The sequence below is a fragment of the Battus philenor genome, unplaced genomic scaffold (assembly GCF_028537555.1).
Source record: "Battus philenor isolate CCGP_79_NKW_IND1 unplaced genomic scaffold, ilBatPhil1.0.hap1 SCAF_17, whole genome shotgun sequence".
NCBI classification, from domain to species: Eukaryota; Metazoa; Arthropoda; class Insecta; order Lepidoptera; family Papilionidae; genus Battus; species Battus philenor.
Genome location: NW_027181679.1, coordinates 3,848,579 through 3,873,084, shown reverse-complemented (window position 1 = coordinate 3,873,084; position 24,506 = coordinate 3,848,579). Strand labels below are relative to the sequence as shown.

The 24,506-nt window shown below is 34.9% G+C and overlaps 1 protein-coding gene across 1 annotated transcript in view; it reads right to left on the bottom strand.

Moving 5' to 3' along the window:
- The window catches only part of MTA1-like (metastasis associated 1-like), a 75,132-nt gene that overhangs the window by 38,153 nt on the left and 12,473 nt on the right, over nucleotides 1–24,506 (bottom strand). Inside the window, exon 2 of the mRNA XM_068763018.1 lies at nucleotides 20,330–20,491. Within this exon, the coding sequence (XP_068619119.1) occupies nucleotides 20,330–20,491 (162 nt within the window). The remainder of the gene's footprint in view (nucleotides 1–20,329; nucleotides 20,492–24,506) is intronic.

Genomic DNA, 24,506 nt, shown 5'->3' with positions numbered 1-24,506 from the left:
CAACCGCAAGATCCTTTATCAACATTATTCGATAAAAATGCGAGAACATCCTTCCTAGCGCTCAAACCGTAATCCACGTGCACACAATTTATATAAACTTATATTATCAACGTCGTGGTACATTGCACATATATTCTATGCGTCTTTCCTATCAATGCTCAACTATTTAGATTGATGAGGTTATTTAAAAATGGAATTAGTTTTTTTATTCATTTACTTCTATAGTTGAATATTAGTGTAACATAAATCATTCTGTTGAGAATCCGTGTTGAAAAACCTGACCTATACCACTACGTTAGCAAAGCGGGTTATGAATTCCCACTCAATTTAGTGTCTGTATACAAAGTTATGATTTTTCGCCCTGTTGCGCAGGTTCGGGCATTGTGTGTTACATGTCGTGAAATAGTTTATCTACTCATATTCAACCTTTAAGGGCAATATCTATTATTCCATAACATTGAAGTTTGATTTACTTAACTGTTTACTATTACTTTTATTATAAACAAAACGAGAAATGAATATTATTAAAAAAAAAAACATTAACACAACGTAATTGGTTATAGATGGTAAAAGGTAGTGAATGTATAGCTTTTGTCCTTCAGCTTGGATCAGTTCCAGTTAGTTGAAATGTCTACGGAGGAAAGGATCACATCTTTCTCTGAAAACCGAGCAGATAACAATTAAACAATTATTATTACCATCAGACGACGCATCTGAAGTAGATTTTTTTACTTTATTATCTAGCGGATTTCTGATCCGCGAGCTCCGAGCCCGAAGCTGTAAAAGCCAAAACGGCTAACAACGTCCAGCAGTAATCGAATATAGCCATAGCTCTTTTGCTGCCGATTAATATTTACCACATTGATAGGTTGTATTCCTATCCAAAAATGAATGGTTCAAACATAATAAATAACGTAACAAAGTTATCGTAAGAAAAGTTATTTATATATTTTATACTACTCAAATTTACTGGCTTGTCTCATTCCGATATAAGAAAAATGATGTATTTCAGAGTGATGACTTTATATATAGTGATTGAAAATAGTTGTAATAGCTTTTAAACTTCTTGCTGACAAACTTTAAGTATATATTTTACTATTATAGTAAGCTATATATTCGCGCCTTTAAAGTTTTTACACCTATAAAGAAAACCCTGTAAAAAGCCGGTCCTTTGTTACACACTAGAATAAATATTCAAAATTTCTCAAATAAAACATGCAAAGATACTATAATGGTCATGATTTATAATCATTAACTGTTGACATATAATGCGAAAATGCGCGGGTATGTTTTATTCTCATAAAAATAAAAACTTCATCTATATGTTAAATTTAAATCATTCATTAGTTTGCGGTGTACTTGGTTAATATGAAAAAGACTAGTTAAACATTTTTCTGCACATCAAGACATAGTTTTATTTGAGCATACACCAAAAATGCACAGATTTCTTATAATTCGCGTGAGAAGAACTGTAACGGCTCGAGATAATGCCGACGAACGCTAACGAGACTTAACAGCGCTATTAAATTCTATAACACGGCATTAAATAAATGATACAACCACTTGCTTATTGCCATTTCAATTTTATTTGCGGCAGTATAATTTTTTTACAGCAGTTAAATCGGAAACCGCAGAGCTGCTTAACTGGAAGTGACAAAAAGTGATTTCAGCGTAACAACTTGCAAGTAACTCGCGCTTGTAATATTTAATCACAGTTATCTTCAACGATCATTATAAAATGATCATTGGTTTCATAAACTCACGGCAGCAATGTAGTCTACATTGCAGCATGGCAACTGTTGTATCGTGATTCTTGTCTGATCAGATGGTTAATTCAGTCATCACCATCATCATATCAGTCGACAGACGCCCAATGGAAGGCATAGGCCAAGCAACAAAGATAGTGGACTCCTCGCGACCTTTACTATGTTGTCGGTCTTCACCAGTGAGTTGAATCAAATAACGGTAACATAATTTCTGAATGGTTTATAAAAATATGCATAAACCATTAACAAATGACAGCGTGCAGATTGTATTTAATTATGTTATAAGGTTTTTTTAGTGTATTTCTGGGTGGGGTTTTATCCATGTGAACCTCGTTGTGAGTATTATAGATATTCGCCATTAAAATATTCAAAAATCACAACGGAATCAAGCATTTTAACGAAAAAAAAAATTTCAAATAAATATGGCACATGGAAATTATTATGTAATAGCTATTCAATACGTTCTACTACACTTTTAGAATATGCTCAACGTTTTCAATTTATGTCACTAAAACATTCATCATAAATCAAAGTAAGTCGCCGTATAAAGTTGGTATTAGATTACCATGATGCAAAAAAAAAAACATACGTTCGACGATGACTTCATTAAAAGGATAAAATCTTTTGAAAGCTAATGGCCAATTAAGGTTTAATACTCCAAACTTACGATAAAGCGGGCTTAGAATTAAGAGTCGATAGCGGCTCATATAAGAAAAAATAGTTCACTTCGACATCTAATTTCTTTATTTAGTTTTAGTAAGTACTGTTAAATTTACTCAATACACGAAAAACTAAAACTACTGATAAATTATGAAAAAACTCATAGACACACCCATTTTATAGCAACTTATAATTATTATATTATTACGATGATATTACACTAAAGTAAATAAACAGGGATAATGGAAAATAAATTTTAATTTCCATACATTGCAATATAAATTTATTATTGTATGTAGTTCAATCCTCTCTAGAGTTCTGTTATTAAATAAATAAATAAGAAAATTATTACATATTTAATAATCGATAATCTTACATTTTTTTAAATTAAAGTATTAAGCTATTTATGACCAACGTTTTAACACTTGGTTGTAAAAACAAACAAATGAAATATTGTAGGAAAAAGTTTTCTAGTATGATTTTTATATTATAATCTCTTGTTTACATAGCATACCTTTAGCAAACGCAGTCAAGACTTATAAGTCACATTGTAAAACAAAACTAAGGTTTATTTTATGTCATTAAAGACAAAAAGTGAAAAATGAATTTTACAAAATGCGTAGCGCGGCACACACCAGATATTTGTTTTGAAACGATCACGTGTGTTGTTATTTACATGAATTAAATAAATTGCAGACACAAATATTAATTCCGGTCCTCGTCAGAACGGGAGGATCTCTGGAATAGTTTAGTGTCAATCAAGGTCACATTACGCCGACCTTCGCGCTGGAGACGTCGCCTGGGAAAGGGAGTACGACACGGTCGCAAAGGGCGCGACACTCGACTCCGGGGAGGGTTGGCGTACGATGCCGGTACGGGACACTTGTTGAGCGAGTGAAAATTGTAATTTTGTTGTCGTGTTTTATTATTTTAACAATAAATTTTTATGGCTAGGATCAAAATATAACTTGACAGTTAAAATAGACTAAAGGTTTAATTTCGATGCAAGTAAGAACTTAACTTAACTTTATTTTTTAACAAAAAAAATATACAACGGTATAAATCAATACTAAAAAGTGAAGGTAGAACTAAGAAATACAAACAAACATTGTATGTGTCGAAGTTGACCACTAACTGTGAGTTTTTTGGTGAACTTGATATCATTTTGTAATAATATTATTGTAAGCAAGTTAGATATTACTGTATGTTATAAAGTACTAATGTTATATATTATCATATCGTGTTTTCTCTAGTATCTAAACATGGCCTAATCTGTTCATTACATATCAAAAAAAATCAAAAAGAATTCCTATTTAACAAAAGAAAAGTCCCATTACTTCAGAAAGTCAGAGTAACAAGACCAAATTCATTTATAAATAATATTAAAAAAATACTTTTACTTAAATACTTTTTATGGTTAAAATGTACGACAGACGATGATATAAAAGTAAATCTTCCGCTACGTTCAAACGCAAGCCGACAGCGAGGCGGCCGCGTTCATAATCGTGTAATGGGCGAGATGTCGCTAGTGTGTCGCCGCGGTCGCGGATGCGATTCGGGCAGGTGCAAGCGCGGCTGCACGCTGCGCCGAACGGAGACTTCCCTCTCCGCCCCCTACCCCCCCGCCCGCCTCACCCATGCGCGCCATCTTAACAAATCGATAGGATATGACTGTTCTCCACTTCGCGGGTGCGACTTTTGGGCGCGGACGGGATGACCCCCCTCCATTTGGTTGCGTAACTACAACAGTACAAGATTCGTCTGTTTGCGGCTGGGAGCTATCTAGACGACGAATTATCGAAAAATTATTCTGCGGGGAACTTGCACAACAAAAAAACGTAATCATATGGTATCACGTACATTTAAGCACACTTATTTCTCCAGTACAGTTAGCAGATGCGCTTTAGAATGAAAATTGTTAAATTTGAATAAACAGTTATGGTAATGAGACGTTTTTCTTCTACAGCCCAATAAACACCACAACTACAATGTATATAAAAGTGGAATCAAGACATACAGAATATAAGAGGACTGGCATGATTTATGGAAACTGAAAACGATTCTCTCATACTTCCCCCATCGATTAAATAACAGAGCTTCAACACTAACGTTCCCACTGTATATTTTCGATTATAATTAAGTAATTATCGATATCCGATGCAAAGATACAAACAATTACAATACAAATTCAATTTCTTCCCGCGAATTTTATGTGCGCTTATTACAAAATAATGTCATTAAAAACTAGAATAATTAAAATCTGCCTTCCTAACGTGGTTGCTTCATCAAACGTGAAGTGTTCATTCAGTGAAGGTTACTTTAATTACACCCGAGAAAATGACAATAGTTATGTTTGTATCAAGGGCAAACGGAAGTAATTCAATGAAAGAGTAATCCAGACAAGTCCGCAGAGCGCGCGCCGACCGCCGCCTCTGCTTAAATATTCACGCCCTCTAATGACACGGTGTCGGCGCACATTAATAAGCTCCTAGCTACGGAACTATTATGCGATTGCTCTATGTTTCATGGCACACGCGCTAAATATTTTTAAGCATGTCATTTTCTTTAGGTAGATTTCATGCAAAGTGGTGCCGCCTATACGCCACAAGAGTACTTCGCATTGATATAATTAATATATCATCAATCAATGTAATTTGCAGTAGTAAAAAAATGTTGTAGGCTATCTATTAGGGGGACCGGAAAGTAATGTCGCTTTTTTAAGTTAAATTCACACGACTACATTTTTAACAAGTTTTTTATTTCTAATCAACAATATATACACCTACGTTGTCAGCAGCGTTTTGCTATATAGTATACAAATTATCAATGCCGGAGCGGTAAATCGATCGGTTTTTCTGTAAAATATGTCGACCGAAACGACATTACTTTTCGGTTCCTCTAGTAGATGGCGATATCGGAGAGTCGACCACTTAACCATCGTGACAATTGTTTGGTTGTACTTGAGTATATTGTATTCAGGCGTGATAGTTAAGCAAATTGAGTAGGGAACAAGTAGACATTGAAGGGCTATCATCTTCATGTCAGCTAATGGACGCTCCCTGTAAGGCATAGGCCTCCCCAAAGATCGCCACGATAACCGTTCATGCGCTTTCCACATCCAGGGAATTTCTACGACCTTGACTATGTTGTCATTTCACCTAATAAGGAGCCTTCCTCTCGTGGTCACCACTTGAGAACTTTTCCCAAGTGATATGTTCTACCAACTGCCACTTCGGGCGAGCATTTCTTCCAGTTCCTCTACAGTTGATGTCCATCATTAATAATAAACGTATAGCCTTTTTCTATTCTATTTTTCATTTACCAAAGTATAAATTAAGATGTTCTTAGTAGAAGGTGCGCTGTATTATTCTTTTGTGTCCGTATTATACACCGTGCTGATAAAAAACACGTTTCTTAGTCCCAGGGCACATATATATATATATATACATACATCGGTGACGTTGTAATATGTCACTGAGCGGAATTTTCCGCAAATTGCATTTAAAAGTCAATGGCATTACTTTTACATTAACATTATTATACTCGTTAATATTGATGATAATTTTTTTTACGAAATCCTACGAAGACGAACTAGAACAGGATTGTGATAGTATAAAAGACATCGAATTTTGCTAATGCCATCACAAATTGATCGGCTATTGAAGAAGGATTCATTTAGTTTGCGTGTCTTGTGCCGAGGCGAACACTCGGTAATGTAGGTTGTTGCATCATCCGTTTGCCAGAACTATCCTAAAACAATTCTTCACCAAAGTTCGGTCTCCAAAGTCATTAGATCTTTATTTGCAATAAATTAATTGGGATAAAATAAATAGTTGGATATATTTGTTGATTGCTTGTAAAACCTTTAAAGGATACATACAGCTCATTTGTCAGCAAAAAGCTTTAAAACTTTTACACCTATTTCTAATCACTCTGTATAAAGTGTTCCCTGTAAAATACGTTACATTCATTTATTTTCTTCTATTGGAATACTACCGTCAATAACTTTTAACAGTATAATTTTAATACTCGTGAATTTTGTAAAATCTTTTTGCTTTATGTAAATAATCTTACATTTTCTTTATTATTTCTAAAACCATAGATTTTCGGTTGGGTTAGGTTAATTGACAGCAGATTTATTCACACCTTTGAAGCTTTCAAACCTATAACCAATTACTCTGCATATCCTTAATCATAAAACATATTTTAACAAGGACAGTCGCATGTTCCCCAAATTCTCTAATCTTCTCTAAGCTTTTCTCATTTTATCTATCTATTTAATCTTTCTATCTATTTAATATTAATTTATACTGGCGTTGCTTGTTTTCAATGTCTGTGACATTTTTAAGTTGTGAATAAATAGCGACATTATTGTTATTTATGTGTTTACGACTGGATGTACCATTAAAACAAATAAAATATATGTCATGATGAAGAAGGAAAACATAAGGGGCCGGAATCTCTAAGCTTCATACTACAGCATGACTGTTACATTTTTTTATGCTAAGTTTTTATAGCGAATTTTAAAAGTAATATAAAACCCCGTGTGAAATCTTTCCAGGTGGCTAATTAAAAATAAAACGTGAATGTGAATTATTGAAGCCTGTATTCATATAAATGTAGCGACGGCAGCATACTTCCCACGACTGCTTGATTATTATGAGGTTATCCGAAATTTTTGGCAAAATTAAATTCTAGTGTTATAAAATACTGCCGCCTAGGGCATTGGTAGAGACCACGGGCTGGCAAGCTTAACAAGGATTGTCCACCCACAAGTTAAACACACGACCAGATTAAAGTCGTTAGAAGACGTTGAATGTAGGCCGCTTCCAGCCGATCCTGTTGCAAATCTATGGAAAAGCCTTTATACCTGTGGAAGTCCTTCAGCTGATATGATGATGATAATTTTATAATAAATAAATGTAGAAAACTAAGTCGTGTTCACACATCACCATCGTCCTGTTTTAGTTAAACAGTGAACTAGCGCTCCTTTGTCGTTCTATACTGGTCAATTTGGTTCAAAAGTTATTCTCTAAATTATCCCGGCAGATGTTTGTATCCAACTATAGAAAAAGAAGACATAATAGCGTTTTATATTTGTGTAAGTATGAAATACGACAGATGTCACCCAAACACGATGTGGGTCTGCGCGGGCGCAAGCGACGCGTGCGTACGCTCATTCAATGTTGGACGGACATACACGCGGCGACTGCAGGGTTGTCAACAAACACAATTGAATATTGTCATTTATGCTGTTAGAAATTTTAAGAAAATGTTGTACAAGGATGCTTTGTCATAAGTGTCGAAGCTTTAAAGAGATAAATGTATAGCTTATTTGCCAGGAAAAAAAATTTTAAATTGTTGCAATTACTAATACTTAGCCTCTACAAAGTGATCACATTGAATTTTTTTCAATTCCAATGCAACACACCAAAACTTTAGGCAGTTGGCAGCGACAGATTGTAAACAATAATTTATTTTAATATGTAGGAAACCGAATTGTGAAAACGGTCTTTTTTACTTCGTTATTATTTTATTAAAATTTATTTAATATAATTGACAGGTAATGACCTATTTAACCCTTTAAGTCTTTTACACCTACAACCAATCACACTATGAACATATTAACACTTATTAATAATTAATAAATAAATGTTTTAAGACTATATCCCTTAGTTATGAACAATAATAGTCTTAAGTGAAATTTAGGAAATTATGCGCAAAAAGTAAACAGTATAGATAACGTTATTTTTAAGAATGTAAATAATTTTTATTTGATTTATATTTTTCAAGTTTTACATGTGCTATCGAGCGAGGATCAGCCAAAACCTGTGGAACTTGGAACGGTTGACCTTTGAGATAAAAACTTATTCTTCGACCTTAAGCAATTCGCAAGGCTGTATGCTCCAAACAATGTACACATAACGTCACAGCGGAGAAAAGATAATATTGCGTATTAAGCTACTTAGCATAGTAAGTAAATACTATGAAGAAGTATCTTTAACAATACCATTACTTATCGAGGCATCTTAGTCAATCTGAATTCAAGCTGCGACTGCGGACTGGGAAAAATATCTAGCAAGTAGAAATCTACATTTGTGAACATTTCACATAGACGTCTCAAAAACACACGTGACGCTCCTCCATGAGAAATATCATCTGTCAGAAATTTAATATGTTAAATACACAATTGCTTGTTATGTAGAGAGTCACATTAGATTATTAGAATAATAATGCAAATACTCCACAATTAAATGACTAAAACGCTTTCCTTTAGCAAGAAGTATGAGATTGAAGTAGTATAATTTACTCATTTAACATTAACATATGTATGTTCATCAAATTTTGAGCATGTAAAGTTTTGTTTTGAGAAGAGTCAAATTTGTTGGAAATTAGAATCAAATTCAACATCCACGTTACGTGGTTACGAGGATTTCAAACGCGCCCTGATTTAAGAAAAACCTACAAAAAGTTAGTAATTTTTCTTTGAGTTGTTTACTTACTATACTGTAACAAAATTTTAAAAGTTTGTTTAATGGCATGAACTCAGGAAGTTTATAAGAAAGTTAATCCTTCGATATCCAGAAAATGTTAATGATTATACATCTATTTACAATGATTATATATCTTTGCTCAGTTCTAGCAAGGCAATTATTATCAGCAATGAACAGTTCCAAAAGCTAAAAACTGTTATACTGTGGCCTTATTGTTTGTTATAAGATTAGTAGAAGTACTATATACACGAAATGTTAGTAGCTAATAAAAGGAATACGCTCGTCGTCAAACAGTGGACGGACACGTGAGCCACTTCACAACATCTCAACCTCCGAATTCGTAATGCAGACGCACATTCATAATTCATAAGCCCGCAGTCGCTTATACTGTTGTTTCTATTGTTTGGATATAGACAAAAAAATGTAACTCTACCATCATTTATTTCTACTGTTACTGGAGTAAATGGTTTTAAAATAGTTAGTCTTTATTAAAATCTGAAACCATGTAAAACTGACTATTATCTTGCAATCGGAACATTTGTAAATCTATAGAGGAGGCCCGTGTCTAGTCTAGCAGTAGACGTCCGACAGCTGAAGTTTTGCAATTAACAACGTACTATATTAACTATTCGTGGTAGACTACTATAATTGTTTTTTTTTTGTAAAGTCAACTATGTAGAAAGTTGTAAAAATAGAAAAATGGGTTGTATATACGTAATAGGAAAAGTCAATAAGTAACACTGTGATACAACATTATATATAAAAAAATTTAAACTAAATTTTAAAAACGGTCATTTGATCGCGCTTTACAGTTTTTTTAGTGTTAAAGAACGAAGCGACCTCCCAATTCAATGAAATTATATTATGTAGCGACCTGAACCGTGGCCTCCCCAGGCAGCCATCGAGTTTCACTACCTTAAAAGAGGTTTTGGATTGACTAGGTAAGTGCATGTGGTATTTGCCGTGTAAGCCGAGTCAAAACCAAATTACAAACGAAGAGTCTATTTAAAAAAAATAGCGAAGTATGAAGAATTCTACCTTTCGATCATCTAGCAGAGTAAAACAATGCCCGGCTGATGCCATTATAACATTAGAAACATATATAAATAGTGTTTATCAGAAACATTTCCGCATGAGCGTCGCGTTCGCACGGCGCGCCGAACGAAGCCAGGCGCGAGCGGATATTCGCTTCACGTGTTCGCTTCCGCTGGATAATTGCAAGTACAGCTCGTTAATGTCGCTTTCCCTAATAGTCGCGGTGTTGGCATGGAGAATGCGGCAACGAGTCAATGGCATGTTACATCAGTCTCGATTCGCCCGGTAATGCTGAGCTGGCATAACTGCACACAACGGTGTCTACGGCCTGTATCTATGACCCAGCAAAAGTGCGGGGACTTGGGCTTACATCAGGTTTTTATCTTAATAAATGTTTCGCTGTCTACATATATCTTTATACTCGTATATATAAAATTAATGTATCTCTCAGTGTAAACGGACATACCCGTTTAGAAAACTAGGCTAGGAAGTAATGATCCATAAAATTAAAAGCAATTTTAATAATATATTACTTAATCAAGAACTATTCCTAAAATGAAGCGTATGCTTATACAGAAGCAATTATAATTTGTGGCAACTATATGTTTTACTTAAAGTGTTATTGCATGGTCGTATCTAGCACGGCACGGTGCTAGCAGACCAGTGTACGGATATCGGAGGCGATGAGACGGTTTTCAAGTGCGGCGCGATCGGATGCGCAGGGGTCGTCGACCCGTGCCCCGCGCGCCCCGCGCCCCGAGTCTCACTTTCGATGCGCCCGCGGCCGCGGCGGCCCCACGTGCCTCGACGCCGGTGACGTCACCGCCTCCAGGACGCGCCGGCACAACGGTGCGAGCAGCGGGGCCGCGTTGCTTGTGACGCTAATGGGAACCGTGTTAATGACGTCTTACTATAAATTAAATAGATCATTTCTTTAGGCACTCATAGTCAGCGATTGACTTTGAAACGGTTATATACGAGATTAACGGGCGGAGGTGTGATACCACCCGAGCAGCATTTGTTCCTAAGAAGCGGGGACTTTGATGGAGGTGTAGACAGTGTATTTATATGTGCACATCGATTATTTTCAATTTACTATTTCGACCCGAACGCAATGGCAGCTCATACGTGACACCAAGATTTAATGCAAAAATATTTTGGCCATTTTGGCCAGTAACGTGGAGCGTAATCGCTACAGCACACGCGCAACCAGAAGATCGAACTCGTTAGTATTTATTATACTGATACTACATGATTATTGCTTTGAACAAGACTTGGCTTTACTAGCGCTTCATCTGATTATAGAAGTAACAACTTAGCGGCCGTTTGCCGAGCGCTAAGAAAGTGCGAAATATCGCACGTCCGTGCAAATGCCAAGTAGACGAAGACGTAGACAAACAAAACATCAGCCACTGATTTCAGTTTTTGTTAACTTGTATTTATGGTGTGTAATTATACTTCAAAATGAATTTCGAGTAAAGCATTAAAAAAAATCTTAAATCATATAAGAAGTTCTACTGCCTTCGATAATTTTGGAAATAATTGTGAATAAATTACAAAATGAATTACAACTATAACAAGTATAAACAGTACGGAGTCATAATTGTAAAGAGAATCATATAATAAATAAAAAAAAATTCTGACTTAGGTAATATAATACTATTTCACACTAAGCAGTAACGAAATTGTCATGGCGTTACACGCCCAAACAACAATAATTCAGTTTCTTAGCTACGAATACAAAAGCTTAAATGACGAATCATCGTATGGTGCTTCACTTTTACGAATAGACGGAACATCTAGTTTGTCAGTTATATCAATATAAAAATGAAAATTCTCAGACGTTCACAAACAAAACAAAACGTGAAGTGACCTGTTTATTTCTGGATACATTCATTTCATAAAACCTAAAAAAGTCCAGAGTCTGCAGAGAGACAAAATAAACTATAATTAATGTTAATATGATATAATGCAAATTTAAAAACGTTTTTCCCTAATATATTATCATTACTATATTTATTATTTCTGTAACTATAGATTTTTGGAAAAGGTATGCTGACCGTTAATCGCCGCAACGGAGATATACATTCAACCTTATAAGGTTTTACTCTTATAACTAAAACAGGCTATAGAATAATAGTTGCCATTTTAATAAGTGCAGTACTAGTAATGTTTTGTCATAGAATTTAAAGGTTTGTGCATTACATCCCTTAGTTGACGTATGTGCGTATCTGTTTTTTTTTTTTTGCGATTTGATAAGTTAATTACAGTAACTACTTTCTACCGCTTCTCCCTACTCGGTTGCGCAAACCCTCGGCGAAGTTAAACGTTGCAGTAATCCAAAGGACTTGTATAGGCGAGCTTTGCGCAATAATCGTCTGAGCAAATGTGAGTAGCTACAAACGAACTGATGCCTTGTCAAACGAACCGCTTGCTTACAAATGTGTGATACTGCGTATATGTGACAAGTAAGCGGCATAATATTGTTTTACTTACATATAAATATATTATTAAACTTAAACTTAAAAGTAAAATCGTTTATGCGTTTGTTATACCAATTTTCAACAAATTGTTTTAATTTAGGAATTAAAATAGTAGACGATAGAGCTTATAGTATTGAACAGAGTAAGGTAGGGAGGAAAAGGGTTTTGGATAAACACTCATGACGATTTATCAAAAAATTAAATCATATTTCAGCAAAAGAGCGACATTATTTCATGGCAACACAATTTTTGAATTTGAATATTGACGCTCCAATCGATCCTCCTATTGGCTCTTTATAGCACGCAAAAAAATATCCAGTGGTAGTAAATCGCAAAATCATAAAGGACGGTTGCATTTTCAGAATATATATATATATATATATATATATATATATATATATGTGTGTGTGTGTGTGTGTATATATATATTAGATGGCAATATGCTGTTACATTCTCTATGAAGAGCACTTTTATTTAAATTGTAAAGGTATTTTTTGACAAGCAACGCTGATTATATACGAAAGCAAAAAAACCAGACGCGCCATATTGAAATCCTCAACGACGATGAAGGCTTTAATTAATTAGATAAGTTAAAATGAAGATGGCGGATTACAATTCGACCAGTACACATTATTCAAATTAGGTGGGTGTCTGTTGGTCGGCCATGGTTACGGACAGCAACCGTAAGGGTGCTCTGACGATGGATCATAAATAATGGACAAATAATTTTAAAATAAGGTATAAAATTTCCAAATACACGCTTTAGTGTAGCTAGTGATTAAAATATATTTAGCGATAATCTAAAAGTAAAATGTTGAAAATAGCTTATTAATTGTTAAAAGTAATTTTATGAAAATTAATGACCCTTTTCGAAGAGCGAAACATCAAAAAAGTTCGATCATTCGCTATCTATTTCCTCATTGTATATTTTATGAAACTGACTTCCAGGTGCAAAGTTTAGGACTGGCCCAGGAAAGTCCGCATAGTTAGTGACACTACAACTATCGGAGTTGGAAGCTCGGGTCATCGGCGCGTGGCGACAATTAAAACCAGGATAAGTGTTGCGTGTACCTGCGAGATGAGGGCGCCACGGTCGATACGGGCACGCCGGGTATGCGGGGTGGGAGGGGGTTCCGGGCATCTAGTTAAGGAGTTTAGAATGCGACTCACTGAGTATTGATGTCTCTCTGCCTCTTTGTTTTAAATTGGAAACAGAAACAAAAGATTACGGTGTTCTATAATATATTTTGGTTTTAATTTATTTTAATTCGAGTCTTATATTAAATTATTCGTTCAATGCACATTATTTATGAGAAAATTAAACGTTTTAAACTTAAATATGCCCTGTGGTTAAATTCAGTTAGAGATTTTTTTTATACAAATTCAAGTAATACATTCTCGATATTAGGTTACAGAGTAATGTAGACTCCAATGGTTTGCCAAACAAAAAATAATTGTGTTATATGACATTATATGCATTAGTTTATTATAAATTACTTCATACTTTGCATGAAATTAAGTTCAATAAAGCCAGTCTTCTCCGCAGAATGGAAATCTAAGGGAGAGAGGCGTATGTTCAGCAGTAGACGTTATAAGACTGACCTGTTGAGGATAACGAGGCTTTGCTGTTCATGTAGGTCCTTCAAACAGAGCTTACTCAACAAGAAGTATGGTGTACATGTGTTACATAAGTGTCATTATGTATTAAAAGCCGCACCTATGCGAAAGTAAAGTCCGCCGCTTCGGATGCGGTCGTAAAAACATCCATTGTGATTCCCGGCGCGCCGTGACGCCGCGCGGTGGAGTTTTATTCGTCACGTACGTACGTTACACATCCACGGAGGCCGACGTGATGTTTAAAGCTCAAACAGTCGCAGAGATTATGGGAAGCTCCTATGCGTTGCGGGTGCATTGTCCGATCCAAATATTTGTACAGCAAAATGTACAAATTCATTTAAGTTTAGAATTCTGTTACATAATTGTTAGCCTCTCATATATCTTATATCCATAAATAAAGTTAAGAGGTTACTCAAAAATGAGAGACACGAGGAATGATTTTTATATATATATATATATATATATATATATATATATATATATATAATGAGGTATACCTTTTGAAATTGATAAAAAACACAAAGTACTCGTGTGGTCAATGTCAACACAGCTTTTCAATCTGTCTAGCGAAGTAACAATAATGACTCACAATTTTCTCAACGCGTGTATATTGTTTAGTTAATTTTTAACTTTATGTCTGTTACAGGTCTTAAGATACTTTATATGTGATATATTAACTAATTCACCATATTGCTTTACGAGAAACAAACCAAAATTAAAATTTTTTAAAACCAAGTCAGCTTGATTTTTGTTATCTCGGTGCCACGGGATACTTGAAGACAAATATCGTGTGTTAATTTCGGGGCGCGTCGGTCAGGAAAGGGGACGGGGGAGGGTGAGGGAGGAGCGGGGCGCGTAAACATGGTCGCGGCCGCCCGCCATCGAATGCGAACGGAGACGGCGGCCCCGTCCCAGTCGCCCCGGGGACCTCGTTTTAACTATTCAGATCATTTGGGGATAGACGCTTTTTTCGATCTTGTACTTATCACGCTACCGTCGTACTCAGTACCACAGGCGCTTTATTTCGTTAAGACGAAATTTGTGGTTTCTGGGTAATGGTAAATCGTCCCAGGTGAAACAAATCATATTGGTTGGCAATTTGTCCGAAATAACTTAACAAGATATGTTTACTAATGATTTTTATGATAGTCTGCAATACCATCCGTCAATAACTACGGAACTGCATAGATTTTTTTTAACAATATTTAATTTATTAGCTACGTCGCTTTGGATTCAAAACACGATATGCAAAGTCTACCTAACCGGCCTCTTCTATTACAGGCTTACGATCAGTAATCAAGATAGTTAACCAGCTAGTGTTCGATAAACACAAGTTCAACTGTGCGTATTCTAGCTTTTTATCGACTTCATTCAGAAACCCATTTGTTTTTATATTTTCTAAACAATATTTGGAGTTTTTTTTTTGGTTAAAACAGATTTTCATATACATAAGAAGTTATTTCAGTGAGTAAATATAGTGTATATTTTTTTAGAATAATAGCATGAACATTTGGGGGGTAATAATAGTTTTTATCATAAAAAAACATACAAATAAAATTAATAACCCTCATTCCTCTTTAAAATTAACATTTAAGGATAATAATTTCTCTTAATTGCGATCTATTCTGGTACCACTTTTTGAATGCCCTACAACATCTGATTGCAAACTGATACTTTTTTAAGATAATAAATTGTTGTATATAATTCAAAAGTAATAACAGTGCAATATTAGTTTAATTAAATAAAATAACATTAATTGTAAGACAGATGTTAATACTAAATTACTTTAATAAATAGCCCTGCTAACCTACGAATATGACCCCATTGCCCTTCACATCTAGTAATAACAATATTATAAAATTAAATATAAACCTACTCCAGCGACACATTACTGCCGGGCCCTACATTGAAATCGCACGCACACCATCAAAAGCTAAAAGCAACATATTGTTTACACGATGCAACACAATCAAAGCACTCACACAATAAGACGTACAGCTATACACACACATGCGGCCTCGTCTGCGAAGTTGTGAGTAAATAACGCTATTCAGGTAGACGGTCGCCTGATGAACGTCGATGAGATGAATGTTTCGGTTTTAATTAGAATTGATTAAAGCCGCCGCTGAGGATGTAAAGAACAGCTCCAGGGCGGGCGCCCCGCGAATACATTCGTTATTTAACATGAGGATCACTAAATGCTATTGCAATGATGCTCGGCGCGCGCGGGGCGGCCTAATGACGGCGCTCGCAAACAAATGTTACAGCAAATGATATGTCATTCAGATTCTTTGCCATTACTTTGCTGCCTTTGTCCGATATCTGAAAAGGGTTACGAATCTATTTACATACTAAAGTCAGTTCTTCACTGTAAATTTCAAAGAGTTTACATCTGCGATATATCTTTGTAGCATGTAAAAGTGCATCGTCTTTTTGTGTGCTCCGTCATCATTTCCTATTTATCAGTTTTTATAAAAATTTAGTTTCGTATTAAAATACTCTGATATTTCACAAAATATAATACGTTTATATCTGGTTTGTCTATAATATAATTTATACAATTTATACACAGAATGATTGATCAAAGGTATAATAAAAAGTATTAAAGAAGTGAAGGTATGAAACTATAGAACCTTTTAAATCAATATGATATCTGTTAAACTTTGTGGTTACGTTGAACATGTAAAATTTTATCAATTCAACTAGGGTTTGATTTTGCAACGATGAGAAGAATCGGGATGTGTGCCATCAAGGTAATTAGGCAACGTCTGATTATCTACGTTTCATCAGACGTCGGTATATTCAATATGACTTACTTGTCTGCAATAAACTTCTGTGCCTCTGAATAAACATGTAATTAATTTACATAGTTTATTTAACCAAAAATCCTTAAATTTCAAAGATTTTTTTTAAATTACAATAAATTTTAGATGAATTGTTTTATTATTATTGAATTAAGGGTATTTGTGAGGGTAATTACAAAAAAAAATAGACTTAGTTGTGAGCAGGATCCGTTTCATACCCTCGTAGACAAGTATTTTAAGTTTACGGGTGCCACTGTAAGGGGGCCCAAATAGATTCGATACAAATGTTTTCTATCATAATTGGGCTCTTCTAGGCTTCTTGGTATATTCTTCGAATGCCATACAAAAGTGAATATTATAAATGATACAAAGAGGATAATGCCCAGAGTAAATTAATAAGTAAATCTCCCCATTTTCAGGTGAGCTAATGTTTCGTACAATTGTTATAATTACACTAGAATCGAAATCATCAAATAACAGTCACTCGGGCGATAGGAAACAAAGAAAATCCATAATCGGCCCCACTCAAATTTAGACAATCACAAGTGATATGTGCCGGCCACGTGATTTGCATTGCGCACTCTGATTGGCCGCGGCCGAACTGACGTCGAACTCCTCAGATTCGAGTCCACGTTACCGGGGCTTAATGTTTAATCCAGATCAATACATATACGGATACATTCTTTATCACTAATTTTGAATATCTTAAATATTACACAATTATGAGCTGATCTACTCTAAATTATTTCTCACCAAATGTTGACACCCCCGTCAGAGGTGCAATTGAATCGGGGCTTGGAATTACTGCCCAACTACAATGTACTCCGGTTTAACTGGCGCAGCAGTTACAAACATTACTGGACTAACGATATGCCTAACATGAAAGCATGCGGTGTATGATTTTTATTACCACTTGCTCTTACAGACGCACTGGCGCAGTTCAGTAGAAAAATTCCTTAAATAAAATATAATTCAGATTGACCGCTTTGTTTATTGATATTAAATTATTAAACATGTTTCCGACCTTGTACATTGCAATGCCTTAGTAATTAAGTAATTATATTTTTATAGTAATGCTATACGGTACATGATATTTTTCGTTTCATTACATTCTAACTCAAATTGACTCAAATTGTGTCATTTTTTTATTTTAACTTATCAATTTATCATCTCCGTAAGAATCTTTCACGCGACTTCAAAATATAAAAATAGGACGGATATAAAACTACTTTCGAGTTTTGCACTAAGCCTCTTTGACGTTTTAAAAGAATTATATTAACAATTCTGACGTAAATTGTACCCCAGGAATCGAAGCCGCGACCCAAGATCGCAAGTCTCAACCCTCTACCGCTGCGCTAGCACCGCTCATCAATTATAAGTCGATACGACCAGGGAAAAATTTAACATTTTGGTGTGCAATTTTGGTGGGACACGAGCGATAATCTAAATTTAACATATTATTAACTAGAGCATTATGATATTAATATTAAACACAGCCGCCTATATATTCTATACAAGGGTTAACGTGCCTCTGCTAGAATATTGAAATTCTAACTAATGAAATAGTGCAAGCTATTACAGGGCGCAGCTTCGTCCAGCGGACTAATCTTGGTATTAAAAATGAAGAGTTGATAATAATTTAGATTTGGTAAATCATTTTATTTCATTTATAATTTTTGCCTGGGAGGATCCACCATCCCAGCGATAGAAGACTGACATGCAATTTTAGGTGCCGAGTTTAATTCCTGGCATACAATTTGGTATAATTTATACTTTGTGCATTAATTGTATAGGATTGGCGCTGCTCACAAGTTTCCACAGTATGGACAGCAGCGCCCTCTATGTACCATAATACCACATTGCGATGGCCAACCCGCCTGCAAGTATATGCCCAGTAGATATCTTTGGGGAATGCCTATGCCTTGGAGTAAGCGATTTCTTGAAACGACGATCAGCTATAAATTTACATACAGGCGTGACTGCATTGTGAATTCCAGGAATTGATGGTAATTTTTATGATTACTGTAGAGTTGATGAATATATGCGAACAACCGACAGTACACGGAGGAATTAATACTGTGATAACATACCCATATATTTGTTCTAATTTAAACATTTAACAACTATACCTCAAAGCAAAAATTCAAATTAACAACTAAATAAGTGGATATGTAGTAGCAATAAATAAAGATACCATACGTGGGTGATAACGGAACAATGAAGAGTTTTTATAATATTTTCATTGGAATAAAATCGTTTTATTTTATAAATAGATAAAAATTCAAGAATATTCACAGTATAATTATCGAAAACTCTTTGTACAAACCATTTAAACAGGTTGTTACTTTGGTACGCTATTCAGATAATTGCGTGAACGTACGGAAAGTTCTGGATACGCGCAGTGTATTAATTCGTAGACGCCATTCTTAATGCAGTATAATCGTCTATTTATAGAAAAGAATCAAGCCGCCGTGGAGCCCGTGTTACGCGGAAACGTTCGCAGATTGAAGTATTTTACGAAATTAGTTCTCCCTCTTCCATGTTACATCAGTTCATTTGGTGCGGGAAATCGATACTATGTTGTAGTTTTATCGGTACAAGGTCGCTTTGAGACCTACACACTCATTGGATATAAATAGTAACAATCATAGAAAACGTGTTTAGCACAGGTGTTGTATGCAAAATTTGTTTCAGTATGGTACATTTACTACTATTCTACAAAAAAAAAAAAGAAAAATTTACGGGAGTAGTTTGGCATTTAGTCTATGTCATAAAATTTGCTTCAAATGCTCCCTATATAATGAAATCCAGGTTTCATGAATACGTTACCCTAGTTTTCACTCTAAAGATAAATATAAAATTCATTTATTCAATCTTGAAACTTTTAACAGAACCCTTATTGATCATCAACTTATTTTTATTTATTTCATTTTTGACTATTTCCTGCTTGGCCAGGTGTTATAGTTGTGGAGAAGAAGCAAGAAGAATCTCCACCATGTTAATTTCAATGGCTTGACACATTCCCTCACTAGCTTTATAATTCCAATAAGTATAGTTCCTGCAGCGTAGTAATAATCGAGGGAGTAAAAACCGTCCGTTCAGATCTCGCACATTAGCCTACAATTTTAGTTCTGATAAATAAATAAAATCTGTAACACGGAAGGCCGATCTCTACATAGGATTTTTTCTTTTAATTAATAATCTCGTAGCTAGGTTTACAGCATGTCTTGAATAGTTTATTACTACAAAATGCTTGGTATTTTTTTTGCGAATTACGAGAAACCATACGTGGAGGAAACACCTACAATTTTATATTTATCTTGGTAATCATTAGTATTTATGTTTACAAGATAAGAAAACCTAAAAATCATATGCAATAATGTAGGAAATTGTCTCGAACCGGGTAATCTTTGTCATATAGTATAAAGTAAAGGAAATAAAAACAATTCGTTTAAAGAGATGGTACTCACTTTGATGCTTATCAGCTAACTGTATTAAAGGGTTCGGCAGGTCCCGCCGCCTGTAGAAGCACATGACTTTTGCCTCCACGTTGCCCGATGCCGTCTTGTTCAGTTCCTCTATCCGCCGGATTTGGTACGGAGACGTCGACGACGTCTCGAAATAGACGCAGTCTGTGGACAAAAGTGTTTCGGTTAAATTACGAATGTTCTAATATATATATATATACTCTCATTAAAGTATTACATAAAATTCAAAGATCGCTCAATTCGATTCAAGCTGGAATCAGCCGGAACAGCTCCTTTGTGTGTGCATGTCATGTCAATGGCATACGTCAACTGAAATCTACTAATCATGAGACCACAACATCTGACAAGTTAATTTGTAGATAATTTTACAATATATTTAATATATTAGTAGAGCAATTCATTCTCAAGCTTTATTATAACCTAAAAATCCTTCAACTAAATTATTACAGTGTATGAACTTTTTGAAAGTTTTTGTTGGATAATCTTCTTAAATTTACTAAGTCTTGTTGTCTTAGTAGAACTTTTATTAAATAAACTTGCACTCTCCGACCTTCAAGGGACAATTTTATATTCTAATTGTTATTGTGGATTTTTATTTTGCTTTTTCTTTATAACACGTGGCGAAAAAGGGTATTTAAAAAAAAAGAGTAGTTAAAAATAAATATAAACAAAAATAAATAAGTTGACGATCAATAAGAGTTCTGTTAAAAGTTTTAATTTTGAATAAATGATTTTTTTTTCAAGTACCCTCTCCTTTCCCCTTACTTTTCCTTTAAAGACTTCAAGATTTAAACGATAGTGACTGTACAAACGTTACACCGAATGGTTAGGGGAGCAGAAATTTTTTCTTCAAACATTACTGTAGCTTATTTTAATGACAGCCTATTAATAAAACTCATTATATATATATGGGTTCAAAACTGGCAAAAGTATTGTCAAATGAGAAAAAAATGCGAATTTTTGTGAAAAGATGATAACGTCCTGGTTTTACGACGTATCAGAAGTTTATTATTATTATGACAACACCACACCACTAAGAACAGCTGTTGGACATATAAAAGATTCAGACGACTATGACTTTGTCCTAGCAAGTACATCAGGAGACAGCTTCCATTGAACTCTGCTTTCTAATGTCAGGTCATAGTAAGTTTTAGCCCTAAGAGGACGAAGCTGTCTAATTGCGTCATCATTAGACGAAACCTCGTCATAGATAGTTTTGTTAATGCCGTTGTTTGTTTAGTAATGAAAACTATAAACAAATAATTAATGTATTAACACATTCCATGCCATACGGGGAGTATACGGGCCCCGCTGCACTTTCCGTTCAGGCCATTTGCAGTTCTCAATGAAAAACAAAGGATTATTAAACAAATGAATTGTAGGGTCGAATATAGATAACTTCACATCACGTGTGCGCATGCGTAATGCATATTAAAATTTATAACATTTTCCCGCTAATTATAGCTTTGCAGTATTGAATAGTGTATAGCATATGTCTTAAACGACTTTTTTTAATTTTTAAAGTGTGGGTCGTATACGCCCCACGCGGCTTGAATGGAAAATCTTCAAAAATTGCCGTGGCACATAACGTGTTAAGATTTACAGATTCGCACAGTACGCACGGCTGTTGGCCTCCTCTCTCACTGCTAAATAATAGTTTTGGTTTTAGCTTATTTAAACCTAAGAATACTTCGCTAACAGCATACTATGTCTTTATAATAAAAGCGATACACCTGTAGACACATTTGCATCCAAAACCCACTACACTAATATAATCTAACATAATACGTTTAATGGCTCATAAATTTAAATTTCTATCAATGAGTAGATGATGTTTATAATTTTATTAGATAACTCGTTTGTAGTGCAAGAAACTATCAATGTATGTTATTGAGTCAAAATTTTACACAGAGGAGGAATCCCGATTGCTGTGTATGTGGAAGGAACTAACTATAAAGGCTGTGGGCCTGGTATATATTTAAGTTGTTTCCAAAGTGAAAGTTAATAGTTTATCGATAATATAATTAAATATTTCATGCATTGTCATGGCTCTAATGGTTGTTAATAAACGTTTTTAAATTGATACAAAGATCAATATAAAATGTGCTTTTTTCTACAAATAATTTTGTGCAGCGGTTATTGGACCGGAATTTAGGGTTGTCCAAAATAAACGACTTTGTTAAAGTCACCGAAAGACGCTTCTTGTACATGCCGCTACCTACCGGTCTTATTGAATATGTATGTAAAGGTACTATGTAGAGATCAGTAGACGTCTTACGGCTGAAATGATGATGGAAACCTATGTCCGGCAGAGGACGGCAGTAATAATGATGATAAAAAATAACAATGTTAATAAAATGAAAATAAAGAAATAAAATTTGTTAGGATTTAGTTTAAGCAATTAAGTTAAAGTGTTAGGAAAGGATGAAGAATATATGCACGGGCCTGGAGCGTCTATCAGGAACGAGAGGGCCAAAGCGCGGTGCACGTGCGGCGGCAGTCCGCGACCGCGCCATGGCGTCCATATCACACGCCCGATGAAAATGGCGGCTTACCGTTACGTGCAATAAAATAACACGCGACGCGGACAATGCCTCGGTGGTCGCTTTGTTAAAACCCACAGCTAAGGTGGACACGGACGTCGCACTGTTCAGTTCTCTCAGTGTTGAATAAACGGCCTTCATTGGTTTACGTTTCATACAGCTATATTTAAATAACAAAAATAAATTTTACGGTTTCTTTCAGTATATTCTACTTCTGTCGTAGCAAATGAATTCTGAATCAATTTTAAAAAAACGTATCTGTGTTTAAATATAATTTATAAAATTGTTCTAAAATTAGATGTAAGATCAAGCCGGTACTGTAACACTACAGCAACGTGTCTTTACAAGATTCTTTTGCAATAGTTTCATATGGCTCGACAAGAAGATTCATTCACAACTAATATAAAATATTACACCACGATAAAGTTTCTTAATTTAGTTTTGGACCAATGTAGGTCAAAGTAAAATCCAAATTAACTTTAAAAAATATCGCAGATTATAATTAATTCTTGCAACAGAAAACTACAAGTTCGTCAAAAGATTTAAATTATATAGTATTATACACTCATTAATACAGAAGAATATGAGGTAAGAAAAAAAAATGATAATTATATTTAATGGTCCTCATAATTTTCACTGCACTTACGAGTTTTACTCGTCAATTTTATAAAATATAAATTTACAGAAGTTTGTTTAAATATGAATTATACGAAATCTTTACACTAGTTGCGAAAACTGGATGTTGACAGATAAAATAAAAATGTGACTATTGAAATACATACGGATTGTTAAGCTCGTACTGCTATACCGACTGGTAAAATATAGAGTAGCGACGCTTAGCGACCTAGCGACTGTAAGAACAACATGTATACGCGAGCACTATACAATGCGCCGCTGACACACACGTACACACTCAAGCAGACAGATGTGAGCGCGACGCAAGAATCTATGCAGATGGCTATAGAGATGTACCGAGAGGCAACCCGGGCACGCGTAAGTTTGGGCATTATGCGGCTGATAGCGATGTTAACGCCCGTTCAGTTCTGCCAAGACCGCTGGTATTTTTGGATCACGTCAATAACTAAGTGTATTGTAAATTTAGATTGGACACGTCACTGGAGGGCGGTGAGTGATTGGTTTTCCTCTGGGAACTCTTAACCTCGATTTCCTAATTATAAAACCGAAGATCATACGTATCGACTATTTAAAGGTCAAATCATATGTGCTTTATCACTACTTTATTTTAGCATATTAATCTGCAACATTATTTTGCTTTTTATAATTACATAATTATAAATTGAAATAAAGCTTAAACACTATTATGGTACACTGCGAAATGGTAGTTACAAGAAAATGTGCCCTTTCATCATCTTCTTGTCAACACGACAGGACGCCCACTGCCGGACATAGTCCTACTCCATAGATATGCAATAGGACCAGTTGAAAGCGGCCTGGATCATGCGTCTTCCGACTACCTTAACAAGGTCGTCTTTTCACTTCGTGTGTCTACATCATGTAATACTGTGTGTCCCTTAGTCAAATTTTTAGCATCTACTTTTAATGAAAGACATAAATAATAATTTTTCTAAAGTACTCGTATTACAAATAAACAATTA